Genomic DNA, 26,044 nt, shown 5'->3' with positions numbered 1-26,044 from the left:
TTTCGATCGGAGGTCACAGTGTCGGCCAATGATTGTATAGATTTTGGAATATTAGCGAGGCTGCGAGAGTCGAGACAACGTTATGCACTTTAGTGTTGGTGTCTAGGGTTATTTAGTGGATTTGATCTTGCTTGGCTAAGACATGAAACAATAAAATGGGTAATTGACCAAAATTTAAAAAATTAGAAATAAAACAAATTATTGGAACAAAAATTTGAATTTAGAAATCGTTAATTTGTTTAGAAAAAATTAAAATTAAAATAATTTGATTTACTCAATATAAAAAAAAATTAAAAAGATTCGATTCTTAATCGATTTTTCGGTTTTTGGTCTAGAACCGAGAACCGAACCGTACTCGTCGGTTCTCAATTCGAATACCCGTTGGGGTATTTAATTTGACAAGAACCATCGGGTTCAATTCGATTCGATTCAGTCGGTTCAGTTCGGAAAATTTGCCCAGCCTTACATATTGATAATTTTTTCGGCTTTATACTTCTCTCACATTCAAAACGCATTTTCTTCAACCGTCCACAGAAAAAGCATTTGAAATTGTTGAATAAATAAAACAAGTGATTAACAAAATAGACAAAAATAATTTAGAAAACTTGAAGAAATTTAAGAACATAAATCAATTTTCACCATCAAAAGCCGAAAACTATAACAATATATCTAAATATATACAAAACAGGTGTCTAAAAATAGCCTAAGAAATAATTCCTATGATCCTGCTATAGAACAAAAGAAAGAAATTGACAAAGATAAGAAAAGAAATAATCCTGAGAAAATTTTATAGACAACTTTATAATGGCTAAAACCCTTGTGAGCCCCAAAATCTTCAGACATTGAACTGCATCAGAACTCTACCTTGGACGACAACAATGGCAGTAGATGGGAAAAAATAGATAAATCATAACCCGTTCCGCAATTTGTAAACTTCTGGTTGAAATCATCACTGTTTAGAGGAATTTCATCTCAAGTATAAACAATATTGTTGCTAGGACTTTGGGCATCCATGACACAATTATAAGCCAAAACTATTCTAAATCTGCATGTGAATCACATAAAGCGAAATAGTTATTATGCCTAAAACATGTTAGAAGCAGTGAGAGAGATCATAGTTTTACTTCAATTACCTCTTAGTCAATGAGACAATAGACAGCCAGTTCAAATGCTTTCACTGCAACATTAGTAACGAAATTACAAACGATATCAGTAACACCTCCATACCTGTGGAAGCAAGACATATAGACATACGAATTTGATAAAAGAAAAATCAATTTCGCATGAAAAGATACAATTGCATATATTTCGGCCTCTTCAATCTGCTTCTTACAGAAGGAGAAATCAACATAGGCCGACAGTATATCACAAGCTATGCAGATTAATCTCTTCCGATGATGGATGTTTCCAATTCCATCGAATCCATCAACCCTGGAGTGTGAATTTAGAGCATCTCCTGCGCAACAATGTGAATTGTTGTACAAGTGCCAAGCAAGGGGGGAATGGAAGAAAAGCATCTCCAATGAGGATGTAGATTGCACTAATTGTGTGTCACGTGTACAAGAGATAGAATATAGCCCTTGTTTGGTAGGGATTAAAATAAAATTTTAGTGGGTTACATGAAATGTGTGGTTCAAAAGTTGTGGGTCACATGAAATGTGTGGTCATGAATTATTGACTTTGATTTAGATTAAAATGTGAATTTTAATTTCCTCCAAATAGGGGGATGGTGAAAGAATGGAGATGAACTGTAAAAAAAATTGAATTGACTCATCCTCCAAAGAAGATAAACTACAAAAAATTAAGTGGAGATTCCATGTAAGCATTTTGGGGTGATATGACACTTTTTGGTTCAATCCACACTCCTATTGGAGATCCCGTCAGCACATGAATGGGGCAAATCCTTAAAACTAATATTTCCTCTCCATTCAATAAAGATTTTAAAGCTAATTATGTTTTTCTGGCTATGGAACCATATGACACATACAAACGATAATGAAGAAACTGTGAATGGCTAAAGATCTAGCATTCCCTGAAACCTTTTGCCACAACCAACAACTTTCTGGTAACACATTTCATAAGCAAACTGGTAAGAAAATGTGCAAGAGTTTCTGCATGGAAGTAATTAACAAGTTCAACACAAACAAAACGTACAACGAAGCTAGAAACGAGTAGCAGAGTATTACTTGCTCTGAGTGCATAAGATTACAGATATCTTCAATTGCTTCATTGATTCCATGGAGGGTCATCCTTTTCACCTGTAAAAGCCATTTTTCATAGATGGTTTTCTACATACGAACATCGAGAAGAAATATTAAGAACACTATACATAACAAAACGTACTTCCAACAATCTTTCTCTTGCTTTGTGCCTGATAGTCCTCTTTAAGCTTCAATTTGTGAAAAGCATCGAGATAAAAGTTCTGATCAAGAATTGGATGAACAACCTATTGCAGATACCCAAAAACAAGTATTTAGTCTGATATGTCAATAACGTCTACCAAAAACTTTTTCTCAAGTAATCATACATGTTTTGAATAGCAAGTATGGCTGAGCTCATTAGAGTGTCGCTTTAGATACTCAAGAAGTTTTGGGACATCTTGCCGACGGAAAACATCCCATTGAGCACCACAAGAATTATTTCCTTGCTTATCTTCACTAGAACAAGAGCTTTCCATATCTTTGGCAAGAAAATACTCATCAGTGTCATCAGATTTTTCGATAGTTCCATAGCAAATTATTGATTCCTCAGAATCAGAGTCACTGTCAAGAGACATATTTTCATCTGCACTTAATGTATGGTCCTTGAGTGAATCGCTGGAGTGGATTCCATTAGGTAGGGGCATCCTGTCTCCAAAAATGGATGGCAAGCCTAATTCACCGGTATCTTCACTCTGTATAGGTGACTTCCCTTTCTGATCACTAGAATTGCCTGCTGACTGCCCATGAGGATCTTTAGTATTGTACTTTTTCATTAAACTTTCAATCTTAGCAATCTGTTCTTGGGAGATTGGAATATCTGTTGCATAAGCAAGGATATTAACCTGGATTGAAAAGAAAACAGAATTAGTTATAATATCTTTTAATTTCTAAGACTAATCCTTTATAGAAATGCTCCTTGTGTGAATACTGAATTAACTATTTTTCAGTCAGGAAAGGATAATTGAGATCGTCCAAATGCATTACAAAGAAAAGTTCAGAAAGTTAAAAAGAAAGGAAATACAATCATACTGTATCATGTGATTCATAACATAGTTTTGTCAAAAAATCTGGCTGCATTAATTCCTCTGGACCTCCATATGAAATATAGATACAAGGACCTAAGTCAGTCTTCTGCAATTCCTTCGGCAACTTAACAGCCAAGTTCAGAAGGCCAGAGACTGGATTGATGTATTCTGGGAGTGGTAAAGCATGTAAGATCTCGTTATAGTGGGCTTGACATTGCTTTTGAAATAAACTGGAAGAAAATGAAGCTTTGAATTTTAGCGTTTTATGCCGAACGCTTGCATGTGTTCCCTTCTCCAGTGATCCCATGAATATCTGCTTCCTATCAATTTCTACCTGCAAGGACAAATTCACGGTGCATATCAAGGTGCATTTACTGAGGACACGGTGCCAATTAAAGGAAATTAATCTATCATCACTCATGAGAATGTGTAGCCAAATAACGAAAAATTGAAAAGGAAGACCATGGAAAAAGAATATGAAACTGAAGTATCATTAAGACTATACAAAACCCAAAAATAAAACAAAATAATAATAATAATAATAATAATAATAATAATAATAATAATAATAATTAGACATCCACCTATCGGTGTGTCAGCAATATGTCGGCAACATGTCCAACTTTACAAAACTAGAAAGTAAATTAAACATGCCACCAGGCGTTTTCACCAATACGTTTCAAACATCGACTCGTTGCTGAGAGGGTGTTAGTTTCTCCTAGCTGTGCAATAAATGCAACATACATGTTGATAATAGTTCTCCAAAATGCCTTAAGTGATTTAAAAATTTGGAAAATGTACAGCCTGGAAGGGAAAAAGACAACTTACTCATTTCTTAATGCCATCATTAACAACTATAAAAAATGAAGGCATAAAAAATGATTTAGCTGCAGTTATGTACTAATTTTAGAATGTATTTTATGATTTTCACTATGTTGTATGCCAATTGCATTGCTCTCATCAAGACTGTATCAACTTAGCAATGGATGTTGACTTCACATAGAACCACCAAAACTGAGGTATGCAGCATGGCATTGTTTGTAATATGATACATGAACAATTCGTCATCGAATTGCTTCAACAGTTGCTTCATCTATCACCTTGTTAGAGATAGAGATATTAAGACACTAACCTCACACCAATCTGAGCAATTTGTTGCTTCCACATCATCCCCATTGTAGGGTTTGGACCTCCTATTCTCGATATAAGAGCAGAACATGGTAAATGGATCCCAACACAAACCTGAGGTGCTCTTAAGAACGTTCTTAACTATAACAGGATGACCCATACCCCAGTGCTTCTGAAAATGCTCAATTGTTTCTTGATGAAGACCTCTTAAAGTAGGACAATAGAGATAGTTGTCATTAGAATCTATTCTATTAGACACTTCTTGCAGTGTCTTAACTACACCAGCTTTATGATCAATGCCCTTGCAGAAAGAGCAGAAAAAAGAAACATCTGTAACCTCCGGATATTGATAACTGCATAGTATTTTTTCAGCTCTAACTTCCAGCTCTCGAGTCCATGTTGAGGGAAATATGCATCTTAGATCAAGAAGGCTGTTTCCACAACCCCCAACATCCACGGATGGGCAAGAAATACTGCCATCTGCATTAGCTTCCCACTTTTGCAATGACATGGGAGACAAAGAGGACATCCCACCATAACTTTTCCTTGAAATGTTATTGTTTATCTTTAACAGCAGTTCATCATCAGACAGACAAGTTTTCCTTTTCTTGCAACTTTTAAGCTTAACTCCACATAGGCTCCCTCGACATAATTCCAAACAACTTAAACAAATATTATAGGAACACTTAGTGCAGCTTCTGTGGTAATCCGCAATGGAAGTTCTGCAGTTGCTGCTCCATGTTTCAATTCACCATGTTAAAAAGAAAAAATTAACAGACAGCCAAATTAGGGTCTCAATCACACAATCAACTATTGCGGTGAGATGAAACTTACCAGCATCGTAAGTTTTGGAAGCCTAAGTTGGCCTGTGGAATCTGGACTTCATTGCCTGTTAAGGAACATTTAAGACTAACTGATTTGACATCAAATAAGGAAACAGATTTGCCACACAGTGACTGAGCATGATGTTGGTAAAACCTGTTACATGAGCTTCTATTTCCATCTCAGTGCTCTGGTCACAATTCATTTGTTTCAGTACTGGAAGAAGCATATTGATCAGATAATGAAGTAAGTGAATTCTATTAACCCTCCTTTTACTTGTAGAACATTCCTGGAAGAAGAATTATAAAGAAATAGATGCATCAATATCCAATGTTTATCAGAAAAAATGCAAAATTTCAAGACATAGTATTTTTCATGTCAAACCTTTTTAACGACTTTAGATTGTTGTTTTTTGCAGATCATACAATTGCAAGTTCCATGACAGGCAGGACATTTCTCCTTCACTTCGTGCCTCTCAAAATATCTAAATAACATTCGAATTTTAAACTATCAGGTGACCTTTAATTAAAATTGCAAAACAGGGAGTACTATTTAATAAAGAGTTCAAGTTATGGTCACCGTTAAATATGCTAGCAGAATAATACCTTAGTGTTCAGTCTTAAGAAGAACAAGTGTAGAAAACTCAATGGTCAACTATTACAAAAATATTTTGGGTGAAAGTGGAGCATTAACTCTTTTTCTAAACGATGGAAAATGTTTCTTCTAGCAGCAAAGATTAGATTCAGAAGTTCTCTAATGGGTTCTTCCTTCTTTCGTTCCATTTTCAACTTTGATTAATCCTGTAATCTATACTATTTAATGATTTAAAAATGAAATTGTATTACTGAGGACTTTGTTGCCTCCCTTCTTAACTCCCAGGCATGCAAGAAGCTTCATTGCTCACGACAAAATGAAGACCAATAAATTTGTTGTTACCGGATTAACAATAGAACTTTGCTCGCCATATGTTACAAATAAGAATGATTGTTACTGATTATGCACCAATTTACACATTCATAACAGTACCTACGTAGACATGGGTAGAGCTAGATTGATCCCAATGAGGGTAAATTCACCTCAATGAAACTCTCAATTTTTTCCTTTTATACATTTGTATTGAAATGATAAATTATAAGTTATAAAGTGACTATCACTCCAACTGAAAATTAGCCCTGTTTGGTTTAGCTATAAAACAGATTTTTAATAGACTTTGATAAAAGTTGTGCGTCTCATAAAATGTGTAGTTAGAAATGAGCTTGGATATGAAGGATTTTTGAAAAATTAGGACCAAACACGGGCTTACTATATGCAAAGAAAGCAACATCTGTATCAATAGGAAGCAATATTTATTGCCACTATTGCACATACATTTCAACTGGAGTAGCATGTCTCTGTCTGACAAGTATTGATCCCAGTGACTTACTATATGCAAAGAAAGCAACAACATCTATTTCAGCAGGTAGCAATATTTATTGCCACTGTTGCACGGACACTCAATTAAGATAGCACGTCCGTGTTTGTGTTTGTCCGATACGTGTCGGATATCGACACTCCTCAAACACTTTACTATGATCATTTTTTTATTAGAAATATTATATATTTTTAAATCAAAATCATTAATAAATAACAAAAATATATTCATATTTCAAAGATCTCAACAAAAATGAAATAAAAATAAAAATAAATTAATAACAAGTATAAAACTAAATTTACACAATATAAATAAAGAATTTTAAAGAATTTAATCAACATTTTAGCAACGTGTCATGTCACTTATCAGTGTATCCAACATGTTTCCGTGTCGTTGCATCATAATTTATTACATTAATATCTATTTTCAACTTAATGACATAAGTTTGTACACTTCTTTCAAACAGCTTGCAACTTCAATACTTATTGTTTCAATCAAAATCTTAATCAATTATGCATAGCAAAAATGAACCCACCAAAAAAGAATTGGCAGCTTCATCTGGGAACATGAGCTGGAATTTTAATAAAATTACTATAATTGGAGTTGAAACCATATAAAGAGATTAGCATGAAGCAACAAAGAAAGAAACTTTCATTTGAAAATCAGAAGGGTAAATATATGCAATCTAATTTCCCAGCTGTACATCTGCAAATATTTAAAAATCTGAGTAGATGAGAATATCAAACCTCTCTTTAACACAATCTGCACAAAAGAACCGTTTCCTGCAACACAAACACTTGATCATACTCTGTTTATTACTTTCTCTACACCAATGGCATCTCTTTATTTTCCTTTTCTTCACACTCCCTGCAAATGGGACAACCTAGTGGCAATATCCAAACACTAATATCAATATTTTAAATAGAAAACAGTTCAAAGAAACACAAAATTCGAAACCAAATTTACATTTTCTCAAACAAAGGAGAACCTACATTGTATTGATTCCTTATGGTTAAAATAAATAAGCAATTGAAATTCATTTGATGCAAAAATTGAGATAACAACCTGCATTGTACCAATTGGGAGTGGTTCAATATTTTTTGATCGGAAATTCCTTTGTGAAAACAAGCTTAAGTTCAAATTCACCCCTAATTTCACATCCAAACCACCATTTTGATTGCTAAGTTCCGAAGGCGGATGCGAAATAGCCATGACTCCATTAGGCAACACTTTCATCGTTTCACCAATTGCAGTGTCCTTCAACGCTCTCTCCTTCTTCTTCTCCACTTTCCTCTTCAAGAACACTCTGATCAGTTCCAACTGCAAGTCCCCTTTTCTCAATTTCATCCGCTTCAAAGCCTCATCCAACGCCTCCGATTGGCACCGCTTTCTCTTCTCCACCGAAAGTTGCATTTTCTTCAACTTCGAAACACCCCCTTTGTCACCATTCTTCCCCTTCTTCGAATAACTTCTCTCGATTTTAAGCGAGTCAGGCACCTTCTGTTTCTTCTGGCGGTGACGGCCTTGAAGATGGTGAATTTCACATAGAGTTAACCCGTCCAACGCTCTCCGGCTGCACCGCCATTGACGGCCGTCGGTCCTCTTGCACCGCAAATGGTCCGGCGGCAAATCCTTTTCCGGCATTGAAAAAATTAGCAATTAATTCAATTTTCTAGAATTCTTTTTTATGAAAATGAGAAAGGGCTGGGGTCTGTAGGGTTTGAGATGTGTGTATATCTACCAAGAGAGAAATAGGAAGTTATAGAAGTAAAAGACTCTTATACTGTATTGGACGCTTCAATTTCAATTCGCCAATTAAATACAAAATATAATACTACTATGTATACACAAATATTCACCACAGTTTTGTATGCTGTGCGTGTATCAAAAATGTGTAGATAAACATTGAAAGCTCGATCAGTTGCCTCGTGCTCTATTCAACCTTTGTTTTGAATTCGACCCAATTTTAGAGTTGTCTTATGTAAATTCTGAAAAAAAAATTCATCCGTGACATATAGATACACATGATCCACGCTGAAATCTGTTTTTCTGCATCAAATAATTTAGCAGATGGATGGAATTTTGTTCATCTGATGGATTACATTTAGCAATTCTTGAACTGTTTTATGATTAGCTGATAAATAGGCTAAGGTGTATATACTTCTATGACATCTGAAATTGAAAACATAGTATTATACTTTAGGAGAAATAAAAATAGAGAGAATTTTTTAGTACCATTATTATTATTATTATTATTTTTTACAATGAATTTAGCGCCTCGTCGCACAACTCTTTTGGACGAGGGCGAAGCGAATAACAATGCAGATCGGGGAAATTGACAATGTATATATAAATCAAGTATTTATATCGAGGTGTATAAATGTTTTGTCCTTTGCATCTTGAAGAACAATATGTTGAAGAACTTCATTATGAGGAATATCCTGAGAGATTTGAGGTTTCTCAAATTGTGTCCCATTTGTCAAATTTATCAGCAGTTTTATTGCCTTCTCTGTGTGTTAATATACAGTTTCAAGTCCCTATGTACTTCTACGCATTTTACTGGTTTTTTTCATGCAATTATATCGACTAGACTCTTGGAATCTCCCTCAACTCGAGGCCTCTTCAAAAAGTGGTCAATTATGCGATCATGCTGCTGGAAATTCTGATGGATTTAGCATATCCGGGTAAGAATTCAGCATTATGGTTTCTGAGTATCTTTCCAATGCTTGATTTTCCCATCTTGCATTTGCAGGATCGGTCGTGGTTTAAATTTGTCGACCTGATATTCGGTTTTTCCCATCTAAAGTTCCTACATAAAACTCCTGATGGGTTGGGAATTGTTTTCTTACAACAAAATAATCTATAAATTTGCAGCAGCATCCTTTACGTAAGAATACTAAATTTTTATAAACTAGGAACATTAATACATTTCTGCATCAAATAAGAAGAATATGTGTATTACCGGACCAGTCATTCTATGCTTTTTGTAATGAAAAGTTGAAGTGTAAGAGAAGCCAGGTAGTTTTAAGAAGTTGATAGCAACAAGGCAACATTGAAATCCCCGAAATTGAAATTCCCAAAAAAAATAAAAAAAAATCATGATGAAATTTCAATCTTGTGGACGTTCTCATCAAAATAGTTATAATGAATACGTTATGTATCAGTACTCGTTCTATTTCAAAATATTTCAACTTTTAACCTGTCGAACTATCACTTTCATTCCTTAGCAAAGCGAACCAACCCATGAAATTGAAACTTAACTGCCTGATTATCCCTAGCCAAGTATATAGGATTTGCTCTAATCAATCGCTTGTGTCTTAGTATGGATTGAACCAAGTATAAAAGTATACCGTTCAATAAATATTCTGATTGAACCAAGTATAAAAGTACACCGTTCAATAAATATTCTACTGATATTCAAGTAAGCATCGACTACAAAAGCAAATGAGATCAATGCAGAGTTGACCAAGGCATTATTTCCAATCCCCAAGCCTCCACCTTGGCGGGCCTTGTAAAACACTAGCCATTCATGATTCATCCTTGCGTCCTATAGATGACGAAGGGTGATAGCACGCGCTTGCACTCAGCCATATTGAATGATGAGTGTATTTTACTCATCATATTAATGCTACTTAATCTTGATATTCGTTTGATTTTTAGAGTTTTAGAATGTTTTTTATTTGTATTTTCTAGTTGAATAAATGAATTTTTGAATCAATTGGTGTGAATGATGCAAAATTTGGAGAAAATAGTGATTTTGGTATGAATCAATGAGAAGTTGATGTTGATTTGGTGAAACTTGATGGTTGGATGCTAAATTGAAAGAAAGAAGCTAATAACGACAAAAAATGGTGAAATACAAAGTTTGAGGACTCAATTGTAACTTTTCAATAGTTGTTTCAAATCACAAAATTATAGTTGAAGAGTGCTAAGAGTTGATTGGATGCAATTTGAAGTAAAAAAAACGAGTGAAAGATGATCAAAATATTTTCATAAATCATTTTCAACCTCACAAATATATTCCAGATTTTTAGTTAGAGATTGAAACTCATTTTTGACGTAGTAAATGTTCGAATTGAAAAATGTTATCAGAAGTAAAGTTATAGCCCTTTGACTTATCTTTTCAACATATTTTGAATTGCCTTAATCGGATATCAAACAAAAGTTACGATAAAAATACTGAAAAATGTGCAATGCTTATTTTCCATATGAAAGTGCACGGAAGTGGCACCAAGGCACCGCTAGGGGAGAAAAAGAGTTTTGATTTTTTTGGACTATTTTCTTAATCAATCCAACCCTATCCTTTCTAAGATTTCAAGTTACTATAAATACAAACATAAAGACCAATTTTGAAAAGATAATTAAAGGGGGCAAGATTCAAGAAATTAAGGAGGCAAATGCTACTTGACAAAGAAGATTGATTCAATCATTCAAAAAATAGTTTTATCTTTCTTATTTTCATGTTAATCTTTATGAATTTTATAGATTTCATAACTCATATTATGAACTAAATAATTCTTTTCGAATTTGATTAGCCAAAATTTAAGGATATGATTTGATTTTGTTTTAGTTATTTCTAAGAAAATTTTGAATTCCATTTATTTGTGCTGTTGATTTCATGCTTTTAGTTAATTTCATTTAATTGGATACTAATTGAATGATTAGATATTAGTCAATTCCGACACTCGAGAGAGAGAAATTTAGGCGCGATCACAACAATAACACAACCTAAATTTTTTGGATTTCGAGAAAAAAAATAGAATTTGTGAAATTTGTTTAATCTAAGAACCATGATCTTGATAAATCTTGAAATTAATTCCGGGTAGAGATATTGAAATTAATTTCTAGGATTAATTTTTTGCTCGGCACTTGAGAGAGGGGATCAAATTACATTAGGGTCCTTGCTTATAAACATGAAAAATTGATTAGATATAACTAGGTTTTTGAAAGTCATATTTCATAGTTGGGTTAAATCATACCCTAAACCCTCCTATATAGATTAATTCGTATGAATTGCATTTATTCATTGAATACGTCACAATCATCCCTAATTTAGATAAAACATTGATTCTATTATAGCACACAATTATAGTACTTAGTATAAAATGAAATTTCAATCCCTATCAATTTTTAACATTTTAACTCCGTTTATATATTACAAAATTTGACATCGTATACTTGAGGTATAATTTACATTGTAGAAAACGCGTAACATTGAACCTTTTAAGCACCCTTTTTAGATAGGCCTTTTGTGTCAAGTATAATACCTTCTATAACTCATTTCTAGTTATTTATTTTCCATATCGAGAATTCTGCTTGTTCGACCTAGTCAATTTATCTCAACTTCAAAGTTAAGAAGAAACTTCAAATTTATCTCAAATCAATTTAACACATATTATATGGGATCTTTAATTTTTCAACCACACATTTCATCAATTTTTACCAAAATTTACTAAAAATTTGATTTTAATCCATACCAAATAGAAGTTTAATAGCTCTAAGTTACTTTCTTCAATCGGTTGCAATTGGAATAGAGAGTGGGCCTAGACCTTTTTCCTTGGAGACAAAAGATAGTTGAAAGCCCACATAGTTGAGAAATAGCAAGATTAGGAAACTGGGGCACTCCTCAAAGTTGGCAGCTCTACTCTGGCTTCTCTGGTCCCACAACAATCACCCCAAGTGCAAGCAATTCTAGTTGGAAAGCCCAACCATGACTAAATAAAATGGTGGACCCCATTTTGAGGGAGCTGTACAAAGTATAAAGTACACCAAACACTCATCTTTTGGTTGAAGCCTGCTATATGTCCAGGGCCACATGGGCCTTGGACAAGAAGCGTTTTCCATTCTAATATAGGTCCAGTCAATTTGAATCCGAATTCATACATTTATATAATTAAAAATCATTAAATTTGTTTTATTCTACCACCAATGATATAATTACATATATTTTAAATGACACTACTAAATGAGATGATTTATTATCAATAAATGCAAAGTCTTGTCATCATTCATTTCACGTGTCTAAACATTTGATAAAGGATGTGACAATTCTACCCATAATGGAGTGTATTGAGAGGAAATATCTCTAGATAACCTAAATAAAAGAGAGTTTTGTAAGATTAGATCAAAAAATATAAACATTTGAAGAATAGCCTTTGAATAATAATATTTCCAAAAATACCCCTTATTGAGAAAATTGCAACCAAAGCCACTACAATGTATAAAAACCTTCAATTAGGTCCTCAAAAAAATATAGATCAAAAATCTTTAATAAATTTAAACCCAAATATTATACAAAATTTTATTGATCTAAAAAACGCAACAGAAAATGAATTAAAATATTTAGAAGAAGATCTGAAAGGTTTCTTTACAGAATATTTAGATCCAAAATTAAAAAATAAAAATGTTTCTATAGATAATAGAACAATCAAAATAGAAAATGATATATATAAATTAATTCTCAATCTAAGAAGAAGAATTAAAGAACTAAACATAATTATTGAAGAAAAATTTTTAATAAAAAATAGTGAATTTTATAAATTCCATTGTGATATTTTAAATACATATGAAGATTTTAATTGGCTCAAAAATCTTAACCCCTCCGCTGCACACTTTGACGAAATGGTATCAGAGCCATGTTACGAACCAAAAATTATGATGAATATAGTAGATGAAGAAAATATAATTGAAGAATTTTTGAAAAAAGTTGAAAAATATAAAAAACCTAGTTATCCATATTTACCTAAAAACACCACAAATGAAAGTTTTGAGGATATACATATAAGATTAGAAAATTTAGAACATAATCTACAAGTAGGAAATGCTCTTTTAGATAAAAATCTTAAAGGAAAAGATAGGATTATAATTAATCCACCTCAAGTTTTAGGATAACGCAAAAGGAAAATAATAAAGGGAAAAAACATGAAGAAAAACAATATATAATTACAGATGTAGAAGAAATAAAACAAAAATTCTTAGAATCCATAGGTGAAGAGTATGAAGAATATAAAAAACAATTAGAAGAATTAACTAAAAAAATGAAAAATACAAAGATGAATACTAATCCATCTTCAAGTCAGAATATAAAAATTGAATTCAGTAGTGATGAAGAACAAGATTATCCTTATGGTACCCCAATACCTAATAAGGATGGTATTTACTAATATAGAAAAACACAAAAAAGATACACTGGAAATGTAAGAAAACAATCCATAAAAGAAATAAATCCAATAAAATCTTATAATGAACCAATCCATACAACAGGAATATGGTTAGATCTAGACTGTGTAGATAAAAATAAAGTCATTGAAACATGGATGAAAAGTACAGATTTAGCAATACAATTTAATAAATGTGAAACATATACAGCCTTTGAATTTATCGAACATACATTTAGAGGAATTGTTTCTGAATGGTGGAGAAAATTACCAGAAACTATTAAAGGAAGGATAAAGTATGGAGCAGGTAGAACTGAGGTATTAGATAACATGAATACTTTAAATGAACAAAATATACAGGAGATATTAAAAAGATTTGAAAAAATCTTAAGAACAGAATTCTTAGGTGATAGGTATACTTCTAATGATGAAGAAAGAAAACAAGATGAATATAATCAAGGAATGATAGTAATGAAAAATTTAAAGATATGTGATATGTGTGAATTAGAAAGATATACTTGTAAATTTGAAAAAAATATATTATATATTAAACCAATGAGATTATCAAGAAAATAAGTCTATATTAAGGTCTTATTTTACGAAGTTACCATTCCCATGGGGAATTAAGTTATTAAAAAAGTATAAGAAATTATTACCTCTAGGAGAAGAATAAGGAGTAAAAATAGATAGTCTTGGAAATAGAATTAAATTTATAAAAAGAATGATAGATATATGGTGTAAAGAAGCACTAGAAAATAAAAAAAGCATATAAAATAAGAAATAATTCATTATGTTGTTACAAAGATATTGGCCAAATTGAACAATTTCGATGCCATAAGAAAAAATACAAACCATATAAGAAATATAAAAGAAAATTCAAAAATTGTAAAAAATTCAAGAAAAGAAATTTTAAACCACATAAAAATATTTTAAGAAAAGAAATTGGAATAAAAAATTTAAGTCAAGAAATATTAAGAAATGTAGATGTTTTATTTGTAATGAAGAAGGACACATTACACCCCAATGTCCTAAAAAGAAAGATAGACAGAATATAAAAACTCTTGAAATTTATAAAAAATTTCAAGATGATAGTGACATAGAACCAATTGAAGACTTTGAAGATCTAAGTAGTGAATGTAGTAGCATTTATGAATTAATTACATCCTCATCAGAAGAAGATTATGAGGAGATAGTATATATGAATCAGGAGATACAACAATCAGAAATAGAAATAGAAACAATTGAAGAAGTTGAAAACTCTATAGAAGGTATAAATCAAGAAATTACTTTTGATATTAAAAAATACACAGGAATCACTAAGAAGATATTAGACCTACAAGAAAAAGATGTATTTCATCAAGGATTCTTAGAAATTTTACTAAGAGTAAATAAAACAATTGTAAGTATGAATTACAAAATAATGTCTACCAATATAGAAGATACTATAGGAAAAGCAATGATTCTTATAATTACAAAAGAATGGGTAAAACAAAAGTTATCCAAAATCCCAGAAAATATAAGAAATAAATTAAAATGTATTGAAATAGGAAGAGTCCAGATAATAGTAAAAGGATTTTTTAGAGAATGTATGAACATACCAATAGAAATATACTGTATGGACAATAGAATCTTACAAGATTCTATAGATGCTCTATTAAGAACAATTGTAGGAAACTTAGTCTATCAAAAGATAATATTCACAGTAAAACCAAATTATGCAATATCATTAAATGATGAAAATATTGACCAAAGTTTCAATCTATACTATAGAATTGGAAACTTAAAAATGTTACGAAGAAGTAAGGCTATTAGTATAAGTATAAAATCAATTTTTACTTTTAGTACTAACCATCATAACAATCTAAGAAAGATAACTGATAACATTATCATACATAAAGATTTTGAGGAATTAGCACAATATATACCTCCTAGGAAATACTAAGAACAAGAAGTCACTATACCAGAACAAATAATGCTTGATTTCCATAAACAAGCTAAAAAAATTAATTCCGAAGGAAAATTAATAAGAAGAAACAGTGTCAACTTAGAAGGAGATAATCTTATTGCAAGGTTTCCCTCTAGACAAGATTCTAGGATAAGCAGACTTAAGAATTTAAGTATTGTTGAACCATCAAGTTCGCAATATTACATTAAGACAAGATATGTAAATCAAGAAGGATACAAGAAAAATTTTCTTGTCCTCATAGATACTGGAGCAGATAAAAGTCATGTAAGTGCTAAATTTGTTAATCATTTAATAGATTTTGAAATACCAGAACCATATATATTTAAGGTTATCTAGGAAATAATCTTGAAATAAGAAAATATGTTAAGTTCCCTCTTATATTTATAGGAGAGGATCAGAAAGAATATACTAAAGAAATAATTCTATATAAAGATGAATTATATGGAGTAGATCGTTCACCTATTCTATTAGGAATGAACTTTCTTGAGAAATATATTTCTTATAAAATTTGTCAAAGATATTTAAAGATAACAGTTGATGATAACCCAATCATCATATCAAGAATAGATGAAAATATGAAATCATTGTTATCATGGAAAGAGTAATAAGTACTAATCCCATGAGTTCATATATTGAAATTACACTTAATATAAAAAGTTATTGTAGAATTAAATTTCATGATTACTTAGATACAGGAAGTACAATAAGTTTATGCTTACCAAATGTACTACCATCTGAATACTGGATATACAATTCTAAGAAGATAGTCACCACTACAACAGCATGTGGAAATAAGGTAATATATAGCAAATATGCTATGCAAGTACCTTTTCTAATTTCCTTTAGAGAAGTATTTGTTGACACAATATACATGTCAACCACAATTGGATGTGATATTTTATTAGGACAAAATTTCCTATTAAAATATGCACCATTTACACAATATATTGATAAGTATATGTTCACAACACCTTGTGCACATAAAATATTTATACCAAAAATAAATAAAACTGTTACAATAGCATATACAGATATAAACTATCAGAGTTTTTCAACCCAGCGTGGTGGATGTTGGAGTACAGAAAAATTTAAACCAGTTACAGTTTTAAAAATGACAACAGAAAATAGGATTGAAAAACTGAAAAAAGAAATTTCTGAAATATATTCTGAAAATCCATTAGAAAAATGGAATACAGACAAAATAAAGGCAAAAATAGAATTAATGAATCCGGACACAATTGTAAGAGTCAAACCTATGAAATTTAGTGTTGATGATCAAAAATAATTTAAAGACCAGATAAAAGAATTGCTAGAAACCAGATTGATTAGGCCTAGTAAAAGCCCACATAGCAGCCCAACCTTTATGGTTAGAAAACATAGTGAGATAAAAGGAGGAAAAGCCAGAATGGTGATAAATTAAATGAAATTACTAAATTTGATGGATACTACTTGCCAAATAAGAAAACCCTTATTAAACAAGTACAGAACAAAAAGATATTTTCAAAATTTGATTGTAAGTCAGGGTTTTGGCAAATCATGCTTACAGAAGAAAGTAAATCACTAACTGCATTTAGTACCCCCAATTCTTTAGGACAATACGAATGGAATGTAATGCTATTTGGGTTGAAAAATGCACAACAGATATTCCAAAGAAGAATGGATGAGGTAATCAAACCAATCACTCATTTCTGTATTACATATGTAGATGATTTACTTATTCATTCAAATAATATTGATAAACATATTGAACATCTTGAGAAATTTTGTTATATTATAAAAAAACATGGTATTACACTTTCTCAAAAGAAAGCTGAGATAGCTAGAATAGAAATAGAATTTTTAGGATTATTTATAAAAGAAGGAGAATTGCAATTGCAATCTCATATTGGAGAAAAACTTCAAGAATTTCCTGAAGAAATCAAAGATAAAAAATAATTACAAAGCTTCCTTGGTATATTAAATTATGTTGAAGGATTCATTGAAAATTGTGCCAAATTGAAAAATTATTTTCTTCCAAAATTATGAAAAAATATTATGTGGTCTTGGGAAAGACAAGATTGTGAAAATATAAGGAAAGTAAAAGAAGAGTTAAAGGTATTGCCCAAACTTGTAATACCACAAGAAGAAGATTTATTTATTCTTGAAACTGATGCTTCAAATTATTACTGGGGAGCAGTGTTAAAGGTGAAAAAGAATCATAAAGAATATAAATGTGAAAAAGATTGTTCTTGTCCTAAGATACTTGCAGGTTATACATCAGGAACATTAAAAAAAGTTGAAACAAGATATGAAACAAACAGGAAAGAACTCATTGCTGTAAAAAGAGGAGTTCAAAAATATGAAGATTATTTATTACCAAAAAAGTTGTTGATTAGAACTGATAATACTCAAGTTAAAGCATTTTTGAAAAATAATGTTGATCTATCTATTACCAATAGATATATTATTAGGATACAAATTTGGTTTTCATATTTCAAATTTGATATTAAATATATAAGAGGCAAAACTAATTTTCTACCTGATTATCTTAGCAGGGATGGAGCTAGAACAACTAAGAACGAAAGTTTAGATACTTGAGATAAAAATTTCCTATTTGGAAACACAAATTCAAAATATCCAAGATAGCTTTCGAGGCAAAAATATAGCCCATGAGGCAGAAGTTACTTGTGCCAAATCTAGTATCCCTTCGCAAGAACTTGTGAATACTAGCGCTATCCTCGAGGATAAAGGGAAAAAAGAAGGTAATAGGAACCCCTTCACAGGGAAAATTTGAACCTATTACTGGTAATAAAGATATTCAAGATATCAAAAGAGAAGGTAGCTCTTCACAGAGCCAAACTCAATCTAAACTTTCTATTGAAAGGATAGATCCAAAAGATATTGTCAAGATATGCCATGAAACAAAAATTCCCAGAAAAGATAACCATGAAGAAGTAACACTCTTTATTGTTATTTTCAATATTTTATCAGATTGGTATCTGGAGATTGGAAAGTGGATGAAAACTCTCCACTATTCAAAATACAACAAGATAAATTTTTATCCAGGAGCACCAGCCAACTGAGTTCGAAATTATTTTGAGATAGGAAATATACTTTGTATATATCCTAGCAAAGATCTCAAAGAGATAGCTCAGCTTCCAGCCAACATCAGGAAAGCTGTTAAAAGATATACTGAAATTATCAAAACAACAAATATATATATCAGATTCCATTCAGCAAACATGGAATGGGATCCCGTTCTTGAATATATGCATCCATCGTTCCATGTGATAAAAATGGGACTTACAAATCTACATTTTTTACCAACCAATCAAAAGGTTGTTAAAAATGGATATCAAGATATTCTAAATATGATGCCCTACAGAAGAGCAAAAGGGTATAAAGAGATATTTGAACATGTAACTCAGATAATTACTGAGAAAGAAAAAACATGGGTTTATCCATCTGAAGATCATATTATCTATTCCAATGCAAGGATGGCTACCAAGGAAGAAGATATTTGTTATCTCGACCATTTATTATCTGCAATTATTTCCAACCAAGTGCATGGATCAGAAGATATGGCTAAAGAACTATGCAAATTGCTCTGGAATTATAGTGATCACCATTGTGAATACTGTGTAGTTGAAGATATGAGTCAACCATCTCTTAATAGTGAAGAATTCCCTGCAGAATTTTTTAATTCGAAAATGGAAAAGTGATGGTGACAAAAGTAGCCCTTTATCACTACTTTAATAAAGAAATTTATTAAAGAAAAACTGTGGCTACTAAAAGACAGAAGATAATGCAAGAAAAGTCTCCATAATTGTAACTTCTCCCCACCAATTGTCACAAGTGGCAGAAAAACTCAAAAGATAAGATATATAATTTCAAAAGGAGAGGTCTACTTTGCAAGAAGATAATGGAAAATTCGGTGGAGATAAGATGGCCCAGCTACTCAACAAAGAAATGTAGAAAACATCTGTCAAGATAAGATTCCTAAAGACTTCTATAAAAGGAGGCAAGGAGGAAGAAGGAAGACATCTCGAAATAACGTATCTCTTAAACACTCTGAGGAAACACATCTTAGAGAGATATCTTTTGTAATCTGAAAACACCACTTGTATTCAGAAAAATATTAGATAGCTGGAGATAGAAAAGCGTATAATAAGGTAATCACTTATGGAGTTCTAAACTTTATAAGGTGAATACCAAGGGTATGTAAATATAGATTGCAAGTATGTAATATTTCAGTTTATAAATATCAAAATAAAGTTTGTTATGTTCAACAAAGCTTTCATAAAAGGATTTCGTTAAGTTTCTCATGATTCCTCGGCAGTACAGATAGAAGTTTTAAAAGATTTTCAAAACATTGATTTTGAAAGGATGTTAGCCATGCCAAAGTACCCGTCTTTGATGAATGGTTTAGGGGAAAAATGCAGTTTTCTAACAAAATTATAGCATCTTGTGTGTGAGTTATCTTTTAAAAATTTCGTTCCAAGTAGGAACTTGATTCTGAAAAGAGTTTGGATAGAGGTGAAAACAGAGATTCTGGATACTGTGAGATAGCGTTTGTGGAAACACGGCTAGTTCTCTAGAATGAGAAATGCAACCTTAATTGAAAAGCCTTTTGCGGAAGCAGTTGTGGACCCAAATAATTTCAAAAACATTTTAAATATTTATTTGATTCAGAAGATTGATTAAGTACATACAAAGCATCTATAAAAGCATACTGGAGGGAAATCCTGTTTACTTCCATTTAATTACTATAAGTTATTTAATTGCTTTTATATATTTATTATTCTGATGAACAATTCACAAGCATCTACATCCACTAATGATAATAATCTCATATTATTTTTAGATGAAAAAGATGTTTCGTTTTTATTTAAATTAGCTGAAAAGTCTGAAGATATATTTCCTGTTGGCAAAGAAAAAATTGAAGAAATATATAGAGATATAGATTATAATTGTAAAAATAATATAGGATTTGATTCTATAGGAACTAGTAGAGAGATAAGAAAGATAGAGGATATTATAACCAAACATAGAGAAATACAAGAAGAAATTTCAGATGATTAGTTTGAGGATATATAACCAAGAAAGGTCAGTTTAGGATCTTTGAAGAACTACTAAAATATAAAGAACATTTAAAGGTATTTGAAAGACTGAAAAATATAGATATATGTCCTGATTAATAAATTCTTAAAGATATAAGATACATCTTGCAAATAATTATAGTAAGGGTAAAATAGTATTTCTAATAAAAGAGGTCATTGTGGAAAATTGGATCAATTATCCAGTCATTTTAAAAGTTGCCCCCGTGTATTGATACCCTTGACCCTCGACTCCTTAAGATTGATGCCTTGTCCAATTTTTAACCATAATATGTTGGGATAATTGCAGCAGGAGCTCCAAAACTTTGAAATTAGCAGACTTTTTCAAACCTTTGATTTATTGCAATTATCACCCCTAACATTTTCAATCGTTGCAGTTGAAACCCTTTTGGATGGTTTTCGTCCACAGTTCTGTCAGTTGACCAAAAATTTAACTTTAACTATATTTTTAATATTTTAAAAAGAGACAAAAGAGTAAATTTTCATTTATCATATTAAAAAATAAGAAAAAAAAACACACACACACATCCCATCTTCCTCTTCTCACCCCTCACTCACCCCCAACTCAAACCCAAAATCCACACCAACAAATGCCACCGCCACCTTCACCCTCGCCTCCGCCTCAACCTCAATCAAGAGTCTTGCTCCTAAACTTTGTATTGATTTTTCAAATTTTGACGTAAATTTTTGATTTTTGCAGACGATTACACCTCAAATCGCAAAGGAAAAATGTCTCGGTACCCATTTCCAGCATTTTAAAACATACCCTTTAGCTTTTGGATAATATTCATCTTTTAGAGCCATCAAGCTGCCCAGCTAAATTTCAAAATCAATTATATATGATGAAGTAAAAAGAAAATTTCATTTTAAGAAATACACACGGGCGGATTCAAGGACGGGCAGGCCAGTGCTACAGTCCGTCTATCCGCCCCAAACCCCCTTTAAAAAAAAATTAGTAAAAAACTTTTTTGTGTATATATATATATATAAATGGGATTTTCAATTATAGGCACCCTCCGGCCCACCTGAATGTGCTTGGTGACTGCACATCAAATAAGATGGAAAAAATAAACAAGGTAAACTAAAGAGATCACAAATTATGTTACCCTCTGTCACTGTAACTAAGCCTATAAAGGGATTCTAGTATTCTTGGGTTCTTCACGAGTTTTGTCATTCCCGGTGGTTGGTAATAAAGATTGCATCAGTTCTGGTGGCAGTGGCGGTGGCAATAGCGGATGTGGATTTTGGATTTGAGGTGTGGGGAGGGGGGGTTGGGTGAGGACAAGAGGAAGAAGACGGGATGTGTGTATGTTTTTTATTTCTTTTTTTGTTTCTTATTTATGAATTTAATTATTTAATGTGATAAATGGAAAGTTACTCTTTTGGCCATTTTTAAAATATTAAAAATATGGTCAAAGTTAAGTTTTTGGTCAACTGACGGAATTGTGGACAAAAACTATCCAAAAAGGCTTCAGCTACAACTTTTAGAAATGTTAGCAGTGAAGACTGCAACAAATTAAAAGTTTGAGAAAAATCTGCTAACATTTCAAAAGTTTGGAGCTTTTGCTGTAATTATCTCTAATATTTTAGGACCAATTAGAAAGTTATTTTGGAACCAATTAGAAAGTCACATGGATGGTGCCGAAATAAATTTCATTTGCAGACCTTAATTGAAAATGATGATTGAAGAGCGTCGTCACATCAAATAGCTTTTGTGCACTAATATTGGCAACTACACGATGTAGACTCCGTGCTTCTTATTGGCTGCATGTCATTTTTCTTATGGTTCCAAACAATTAATTAATAGGTGTTATTGCCGACCACAAAGAAAATTAAAAACAACCCACCATTTTTCTCTAGAAAAGGGACCGTTTCTCTTCCTTTACTTTAAAGGTAGGAAATATGATCTTCTTTTATTTTCTAATACTATATGAAGAGTGTTCTTAGTAAGATCAAGTTTCACGGATCGTTGATACCTCTCGAGACGATGTCCGAAGCAACTTTTTCCCCTTACTTCAGCGGGCAAGCTCGAAATAATCGGTACACAAACATGCTTACGAGTAGAGTATATCACAATAACATACATTGACATCTTGATGAACTCTTTGTGATATAGATTATATATTTAGCCGTTGATGATCTTGTAGTGCCATATATGTCATACGTTCCATACGTTCCTCATGTGAGACTCATGGTATTTAATAAATAAAAAAGAGATTTCAGTTGTTGGAAGACATGGTGATGAGAATCCAACTCAATTATTGAAGATGCCAAAGTTAATCAAAAGAAACTACAACAATATTATTAAAAAAAAAAAAAAGGGGTTGAACTCTAACCTTGATGGCCCCCATCGTCCCGCCCTTGAAGTATCGTGAGTTAAATCGTGAAATATGCTCCAGTATGTCAGAGAACAAGAACTTGAAAATACAACAATATGATGTATGCATTTTGTACTACGTACATGTTTGGAGAGCCAAATCTTCTTAAATTTTCTCACCACCGCTGAAATTCTTAACAATTTCGTACGCTAAGAGTTGTTTCTGCCGCTCCTCCTCCACCTCCACCTCCACCTCCACCTCACCACCACCCTGTATGTATACATAATGATGTATATTGATTTGATTATATGGGCTTAACTTACTTTTTGTTGTATCTGAATTTGAATTTGCAGAATTAATGGCGTCGACTCACCCTGTGACTGAGTTAGATTCCGGCACGGCTGACTCAGTCTCCTCCACGCCAAGGTCGGAGCATCACCACCTACATGACGATTCCGCTGCCGTGCAGCATACGCGGGTTCGTTTCATGTGTAGCTTTGGCGGAAAAATTCTCCCACGACCCCACGATAACCTGCTCCGCTATGTAGGCGGCGACACCCGAATTGTCGCTATCCACCGCCATATCACGTTCTCTTCCTTTCTCTCGAAACTCTCCAAGCTCTCCGGTACAACCAATATAAGCATAAAGTACCAGCTTCCAAGTGAAGACCTGGATTCTTTGATCACTGTAACTACAGATGAGGATGTAGAGAATATGATGGATGAATACGATCCGCTGAGCCAGAATCAGAAAATGGCTCGACTCAGGCTTTTTCTCTTCTCTACGGATGCTGATTCGAGAGCTTCTAGCATCAGCTCCCTCCTCGACGGCTCGGCTAAGCGGCAAAACTGGTTTTCCGATGCTCTCAACGGCGGCTGGGGTCCGGTTCTGGAGCGTGGGAGGTCCGAAGTCTCGTCAATTGTATCCGAAGTTCCTGATTATTTATTCGGGTTGGATAATTCCGACGATGCTATAAGAGAATCCAAGTTAAAGAACAAGAACGACAATGTATCGTTTTCGGATCCGGGCTCACCCACTCCGGTTGTTTCTTCGCCGTTCTGCTCCACGGCGTCATCTCTAGCTCCTCCAAGCACACCTGGGATTCCTGATATTCCGCCGTTGAGAACCAAACCTGTTAACCCAAACCTGGTTCCTGCTGTTGAGCACAAGTACAGTCAAGCCATTGAGGGTGTGGCTGAGGTGGTAACTGACAAAATGGGTCATCCACAGACAGGATTTTCGGGTGCTCCGATGGGGCACTACCCGGTTCAAACCGTGCAACATATACCTACTCCTGCTGTGTATTATGTTCCGGGTCCTGTACAAACTGGAAGTAATTTGTTTCCACCTGTTCCAATCCAGACACGGTATCAACAACTGCCTCTTGCTCCGGGTCAAGTACCAGTCGGGTATCCTCAATCTCAACCCATACCCGGTGTCAATCTAGTTTATGGTGCTGGAGTGATGCCATATGAAATGACTACCCGGCTTATGCAGGAAAGTGCAAACCAAAAAGTTTATTTTAGGACCCGAGATGCTGTTCCAATACCGGGTTCTTATCCGGGTACGGTGATTTCAGGAAGGGAAGAAATGCAGGGATTCGGAAAAGAAGGTACGGCGGGTCGGGTCTCTCATGAATCTTGAATATTTGGTTATGTAATTTACAGATGATTTTTGTGCTTCCACTGATTATTCAAAGCCTATATTATGTATTGGATTTGGGAATTGTTATATAAAAATTAAAAGGTAAATGTAAACAAAGCCTCTTAAGTATATTGACAGCTAAAGTTAAATTTATTTCTACCTCTAAAGAAGGTAATAGATAAATATCCCATGTATTCTGAGCTCAAATTTATCGAACAGAGCATATAAATAGATTACAACTTCGTTTCAAATGATAAGAAACTATGGTAAAATGAGTCAACTTGCAAAGTTAGTATTGATAGGAATATAGGGGGATCGTCCCTTTGCATCCATGAGGTCGTAAGTTCCCTCTGGACTTGTCTTAATAATAATAATAATTAATCGAATGGAGATTAATATAATATACGAAATGGTAATTTGTATTATTATCTAGTTAGTATATATCTTAAGACAATTAATCCAAAAATAGTAAAATTGAGAATCATGTCCCATTGACTTCCCCATAGTGATGATTAGTGGACCCCCCCCTCCCCGCCCCCCGCTTTTTTTAATCAAAATAACGATAAGTTGATAATTGAATTGCAACCACTATACCAATATCGACTATAAATAATATTAATGGCCCCTCACAACTGTATTCAAGTTTAATGGATCTCCTTACCTCTCTCGATGTCGAATAATAGAAAAGTAATCATTTTGTATACAACTTTGCAGCTACCCAACAAATAAAATCAAATTAGATTCAAGTAGACTTAGAATAGAGCTTGCCGAAAATTACTACCTATTACGGAAAATAATAATAATAATAATAATAATAGCTTCTGTACAGCAAAAATTTCTCTGCTGCTGCTGAGTGCTAACAATCCATAAAACCAGTCTGCAGATTAACTATTGCTATACGTATTAAAAAACTATCATCATCATACAACAACCTCAAATTTACGAGGGCCAAAAAGTTGACATTTTTTTGGTCGTCCCTCCGTATCTTACTTGAATCTCTGGTTACCTGTAAGTACTTCAATTGATAACTGCAATATCATCCACCCCAGTACAGAAACGAAAATACCTGACTAATAACTTCTTCAATATTTCCACGGTTAAAGCAGTGATCCCCGTCTGTTTCAAATAGGCGATTTAATGATATAGAAATAGCATTCCATTCATTTCATTCCACAGTGACAGATCTCCTTTGGAGCGATGATTCCAGAAAATCCAAACACAACTTGGTAAGAGGAGCAAGTTTATGAGATGGTCCACTAAATAATGTTTCCCAAT

General features: G+C 32.8%; 2 protein-coding genes and 1 long non-coding RNA gene across 4 annotated transcripts; 1 reads left to right on the top strand and 2 right to left on the bottom strand.

Annotated features, from left to right (window-relative positions):
* Nucleotides 1-611: 611 nt before the first annotated feature.
* Nucleotides 612-2,378, bottom strand: LOC111368732. Its single transcript, XR_002698038.1, has 4 exons — nt 2,344-2,378; nt 2,187-2,258; nt 1,134-1,456; nt 612-1,045 (listed from the first exon to the last, which is right to left on the bottom strand). It is a non-coding gene; the product is annotated as an uncharacterized LOC111368732 (long non-coding RNA).
* Nucleotides 2,379-2,521: 143 nt separating this feature from the next.
* On the bottom strand, nt 2,522-8,231 carry LOC111368321 (lysine-specific demethylase JMJ25-like). Its single transcript, XM_022989551.1, has 10 exons — nt 7,653-8,231; nt 7,334-7,470; nt 6,545-6,598; nt 5,561-5,660; nt 5,333-5,465; nt 5,189-5,243; nt 4,327-5,085; nt 3,877-4,030; nt 3,231-3,560; nt 2,522-3,043 (listed from the first exon to the last, which is right to left on the bottom strand). The coding sequence occupies exons 1-10, from the start codon at nt 8,229-8,231 to the stop codon at nt 2,522-2,524; spliced, it is 2,823 nt and encodes a 940-aa protein (XP_022845319.1).
* Nucleotides 8,232-22,724: 14,493 nt separating this feature from the next.
* On the top strand, nt 22,725-24,922 carry LOC111368731. Of its 2 annotated transcripts, none has more exons than XM_022990151.1 (2): nt 22,725-22,846; nt 23,478-24,922. In XM_022990151.1, exon 2 carries the CDS (start codon nt 23,483-23,485, stop codon nt 24,767-24,769), a length of 1,287 nt encoding a protein of 428 aa, XP_022845919.1. In that variant the 5' UTR covers nt 22,725-22,846; nt 23,478-23,482; the 3' UTR covers nt 24,770-24,922. The 2 variants fall into 2 exon arrangements, with proteins under 2 accessions (XP_022845919.1, XP_022845918.1); XM_022990150.1 differs by lacking the exon at nt 22,725-22,846 and adding an exon at nt 23,157-23,396.
* The last annotated feature ends 1,122 nt before the right edge of the window (nt 24,923-26,044 follow it).

Source organism: Olea europaea, chromosome 19 (assembly GCF_002742605.1).
Source record: "Olea europaea var. sylvestris chromosome 19, O_europaea_v1, whole genome shotgun sequence".
Classification (NCBI taxonomy): Eukaryota; Viridiplantae; Streptophyta; class Magnoliopsida; order Lamiales; family Oleaceae; genus Olea; species Olea europaea.
This window is presented reverse-complemented; position numbering and strand designations above follow the sequence as displayed.

Excerpts from the sequence above, each read along its gene's own strand:
- LOC111368321 (XM_022989551.1), bottom strand. The coding sequence starts at position 8,231 with ATGCCGGAAAAGGATTTGCCGCCGGACCATTTGCGGTGCAAGAGGACC. Across the intron at positions 6,599-7,333 it reads GCAGATTGTGTTAAAGAGAG|TAAGTCACTGGGATCAATAC; the intron begins GTTTGATATTCT and ends CTTTGCATATAG. Across the intron at positions 3,044-3,230 it reads GTTATGAATCACATGATACA|GTTAATATCCTTGCTTATGC; the intron begins GTATGATTGTAT and ends TTTTCAATCCAG.
- LOC111368731 (XM_022990151.1), top strand. The coding sequence starts at position 23,483 with ATGGCGTCGACTCACCCTGTGACTGAGTTAGATTCCGGCACGGCTGAC.